General features: G+C 39.8%; 1 protein-coding gene across 1 annotated transcript in view; it reads right to left on the bottom strand.

The window, feature by feature from the left end:
* The window catches only part of LOC104625066 (protein PRRC2C-like), a gene marked incomplete at its 3' end in the record, with an annotated part of 28,681 nt that overhangs the window by 9,110 nt on the left and 14,859 nt on the right, over positions 1-4,712 (bottom strand). The window contains exons 11-15 of the mRNA XM_010292599.1: positions 4,469-4,712; positions 3,485-3,654; positions 2,667-2,913; positions 1,386-1,599; positions 1-600 (exon numbers count right to left, since the gene is read on the bottom strand). The exon at positions 4,469-4,712 is cut by the window's right edge and continues 387 nt beyond it. Coding sequence (XP_010290901.1) covers positions 1-600; positions 1,386-1,599; positions 2,667-2,913; positions 3,485-3,654; positions 4,469-4,712 — 1,475 coding nt within the window. The remainder of the gene's footprint in view (positions 601-1,385; positions 1,600-2,666; positions 2,914-3,484; positions 3,655-4,468) is intronic.

The raw sequence follows: 4,712 nt of genomic DNA, 5'->3' as shown, positions 1-4,712 counted from the left end.
CGCTCTTCCTTCATATCTCTAAGCACAGGTTTTTTGATAGGACCTGATCTTCTTACTGGTCTATCACCACCTTCATCCCTCCTGCCATAACCTGGCCTAGGACCCCACCTCGTTTCAGACTTAGGTTTGAAAGTTTTTTCAGGTTTTGGTCCTTCTGATGTTCTATTATTGATCAAAATTTCTTTTTTTGGTTTAATCTCAAGTCTCTCAATTGTCTCCTTTGTCTCAATAGGCCTGTTACTTAATTTAGGGATATTTATTGCTGTCTCATTCCTCTGGTCTTCTGATTTTAGAGAGTGACTTGAACCATGGGAAATGCTTCTCTTTAGCATAGAGTGACTTTCCCCAACAGGCACCAATTCTTCTGGAGAGCTATGTGTAACCTTCTCATTCACTCCTTCAAAATTAACTGCCGTGTTAGGTGTGTCAGTTTTGAGAGGTTGTACATCTTCCAAAGGCCTGCTTGGGAACTTTTGTACCTCCACCTCTCCTGATTCTCTGAAAAAGTCTGTCTTTGGATGAGAGTCCAACTGGTTGTTTTCTACAGGATAAGCAGTAGCAGGGACAGCAATTCGTTCTTGCTCCAAGTGTGCCTCAGACCTAAGCAGCAAGCGAGTAAGAATGTTAGGGTGGGAGAAAAATTTTGCTCATAATTATTTACTTAAATCAAATAATTTTCTATTTCTATGAAGTATTAATATCAACTCTATGAAATAACAGGTATTAATTTTCATAGTGGCTGCTAGCTGTAGAGGTGAATTTTATTCTATCCTGATTAAGCGTTCAGTGTCAAATGCACAATTAGCTATAGGAATCTTTTACTGGCTATACATGCAATTTTAAATGGAGCCCCAAGATAGCACGCTAATATCATGACAGCAGTACAGCAAAATGAATTTCTGGGTACTTTTAAGATGTTGAGGAAGCCTTACTGACCATCATGCAGCAGAGGTCAAAAGGGACTGTCTTGCTTTATACCACACGTACTTAACACAGCACTTTCAAAACTAATATACATCAGACAGAAGTTCTCTGATATAGGGAGAATGGAGAGCAGATGAAGAACATGACAACACTGTAGGAGTATTCTACAAAAACTGAAAATTCAAAATATTATGGCAATCACCATTCAAATTACGTTAAGAGACCCTAAACAAGGGGTAAATTGTCTTTCTACATCCTACTACAGAGTTGGCATGTCTTTTGTTTTATAGAACAGCACCAAATACACTGCATCCCCCAGTCACAATTCCTTTTAAAGTTTTGTGTGAAGAGCAGCTATAACTCAGTCCGTTTAAACTGTGTTTTGCAAAGTTACACACTTGGATGTGTAAGTATGTACGGCTTGGAGAGGTGACACACAGGAGTACATAACTCAGGCTTACCTCAAATTGTCAGGTTCTTCTAACACTTTGGGAGGAGAACTAGACTGCTGAGGTTCTGCATGGGGGTATGGGTCTGACCCCCACATCATGCGGGGCTCTGACAAAGGAACAGTGTGCTCTCTTGCTGAGCGAGCTATATGTTCAAATGAATCTGAACTAGTTGCTGATCCCTCTATCTGGTCTCTTCTCATCAGTGGTTTGGGAGGCATAATTCCTGTGACAGATTTAAGTTCAACAATTGAAACAAGTTTAGCATTAGCAAAGAAACCAACCTCAAGACAAACAAAGCGTATCAGGAGGTACTGAAGAACACTATTCTCTCTCCTTCAATCTCCTTTCCTCTGGATCTTCTGTTGTTGAAAGCAAATTTCTATTCACTGCCAGTTGACCTAAGAATGACTAAATCATATTCACCACCAGGACCCTATGTATCAACAAAAGGAAAAGCTGTCTGCTCTCACTATAATGGGAAGAACCGGGTCTGTAGACCTGTAAACTTGTGGGTGAAGTTTCTGCTGTAAGATCTGAATGGCAGAAGGCAAGATGAGTATACACACAGGTGTTTTTTTGTACTCTATTAAGAACTCTGGGTTTTTGGGGGGTGGGGGGGTGGGTGGGTGTAACATTTTAAAGAAACTCTACAGTTTTCACTGTCTGTGCTTAGTCTGCCATTTCCTCCATTCATTCCTTGCACTCATTCAAGGACACTCATTCCCTTGCTCATTAGCTGCATGAGTATCTCCATTACATTACATGCCAGATCTGTATTATTTATGCACAAGAGCTTTCCTAACTGCAAGTCACATGGTCATTCCACAAATTAAAAAGGACTTTTTAGGTCCAAGAATTTAGTAAGACTCTAGAGGTGCTAATATAGAATATAAAAATAACAAACTTTCATGGGTTTTTTGGTAAGCGATGTAGCATCAAGTGCTAACACGTAATGAAACTCAAATAGTAAACACACTATTTTTCTCAGTCCAACGTTAACTCATGCCAGCTTTAATATTTGTAGCAAAGTAAGGCTTATGCTGATGTTCTGAATACATCCTTAACTGTCATTAACATACCTGCAATGTGAAAGCTGTAGTTTTTACTTTATAGTCAAAGATACACATTGACACATGACTATCATTTTTCCGGTATTAGTAAAATCTGTTTTGTCTCAAACAATGAAATAATGTAGTTTTCTTTTTAAAAAACCCCACACATTTGCTGTGGAAAGACTTCTATTTCAAAAGCAAGAAAGTTCAACAGTCAAAAAATGCTGCCAGATTTTACCTGGATGAATAGGAGGCATATCCATTGCAGGTCTTCCTGACATCATTCGTGGGTCCATGTAAGACTGCATCATAAGCCACCGTGGATCAAAGCCCATTGAAGCTAAATGCTGAGGATGTGGCTGCATTGGCTGGTAAAGAGGTCTATGCTGGGGAGGCGGGACAGGGCCACTAGAAGGCTGTGAGGGAGCAGATTGTGGAAGGACACCTTGCTGTTGTTGCTGCCACTGCTGCTGTTTCATTTGCTCCTGCATAACAGAAAAACAGCATTACAAGACTTTTTGTTAAGATGAAGACTTGAGCAGAATTCAAATAACCCTTGTAAATAACAAGTACAGTTATCTCCAGAGCACTAAGCATTCTGAAAGTTAGTTAGTTTTGCTGCTGTTCAGCTGAGATACAGAACAACAGAACAACCTACACTTCATGCATGGCATTAATGAGAAGCGCTCTTCAGACCATAGGACCCAATTCCAAATTATATTTGCAAGAGTCACACCCTTTAAGGAAAAGCTGCAGAAACAATGCTCATTGGACACCAGGTTCCACAGGCAAGCACAGGGCAATGCTATACTTCTAGCAACTGATGCAAAATCGGCCAGTTTTAAAAGCCTGTCTTGCCTTCTGCTCACTTGCATACTTTGCAAGTGACAAGAAGTGCTTCATGCCGAGCAATTCCTGCCAACACCATAGATGTTATAGAAGCTGGAAGCCAACAACTTAAACTTTTTGAAACTCCTACGGTCACATTCTTATTCAGAATGAGGCAGAAGACATTCTTTTAATGAGCTTCCTTCTTTTAATGAACTGGATAGTCACCTGCTGCCTCTGAAATCTTGGTGGCAATGATTTCTGGAACTGTTTGGAATAGCCCGAGGAAACAGCAGGACGAGGCTGAGATCCTGAATCTGGCTCACTCTCATGAGTCACCTGTGAAATTTCTTTCTCATTCCGACCACTATCTTGTCGGGTAAAGACTGCTTGATCTCCTGGCAGGGGCAGGGGGGGAAACAAACAAAAAAAACCCACATGTAAGAGACAAGAGTGAATCTTTATGACAATTTCAGTAGAGTGTCAGATAAAGGATGTTGTTGCTCTAGAATTAAAACAGTCTGCCTTCTCTAACCTCACAGTTTTAGTTTCCAAAGCCAATAAAGGCAAAGAAAGTTATGAACAACGCCTCAAAACCAGAGCAAGTGTTAACACATCTCTCAAATGCACACTCAAAAACCACTGGCATTTAGGTTGTAATTATTATGTGATTTAAGAAGTGCTGTATCAATGCTACTATATTACATTTCAATCAACTTTTTTATGAACACAGGTTTGGTTTTACAGTCCCTTTTATCCATTTAAAGAATAACACAACCTTACTAAGCATAGTTTAACAGTTCTCTTGTGGCATTCAAGTTTCATTACAAGAAAATGTACCATGTTTAAATACATGCTTTCTGTGTCTATTTCTCTAGGCTTGCTGAATGAACAGAACAGCTGAAATAATTTACATTGCTTTTTAGCAACATGAGTTGCTGACCCTCCTTTAGCAAGAAAAAAAAGCCTGTTTTTCTTTCTGTATTCTTCAAAGTCCAGCCTAAATCACAGAACCCAATTTTTCCTTTAACTTTTTGATGAGTTGGGCAGACAGATCTAGCTCAAAGGACAGTTAGCAGCTGTAATGTGCCAGAAAAATAAATGGTTTAGATGCACTAGGTTAATTAGGTATGCAAATTAGACTCCTACATTACAGCTATGCTCTGTGGCTCAGCTTTAAGACAGACAACTCCTACTTGCGTGCAAGCATACCTTTTTCTTCCTTGTTATTCCTGGTTTCGCTTTCTTGTTTTTCTACTACAGGTGTTGCCACAGGTTCTACAGGCTCAGGAACCTCATGTGCTGGTTTCTCCTCTTCTTTCTCTTTCTCATTCTCCTTCTCTTCTTTCTCTATCTCCTTTTCCTTCTCCTTCTCCCTCTCTTGTTCTTTTGCCTTCTCCAGTTTTTCTTTTTCTTCTTTTTCCTTCTCCTTCTCCCTTTCCCTCTCTTTTTCCTT

Source organism: Phaethon lepturus, unplaced genomic scaffold, assembly GCF_000687285.1.
Source record: "Phaethon lepturus isolate BGI_N335 unplaced genomic scaffold, ASM68728v1 scaffold11548, whole genome shotgun sequence".
NCBI lineage: Eukaryota > Metazoa > Chordata > Aves > Phaethontiformes > Phaethontidae > Phaethon > Phaethon lepturus.
Note: the sequence above shows the minus strand (reverse complement) of the source record. Positions and strands in the feature narration are given on the sequence as shown.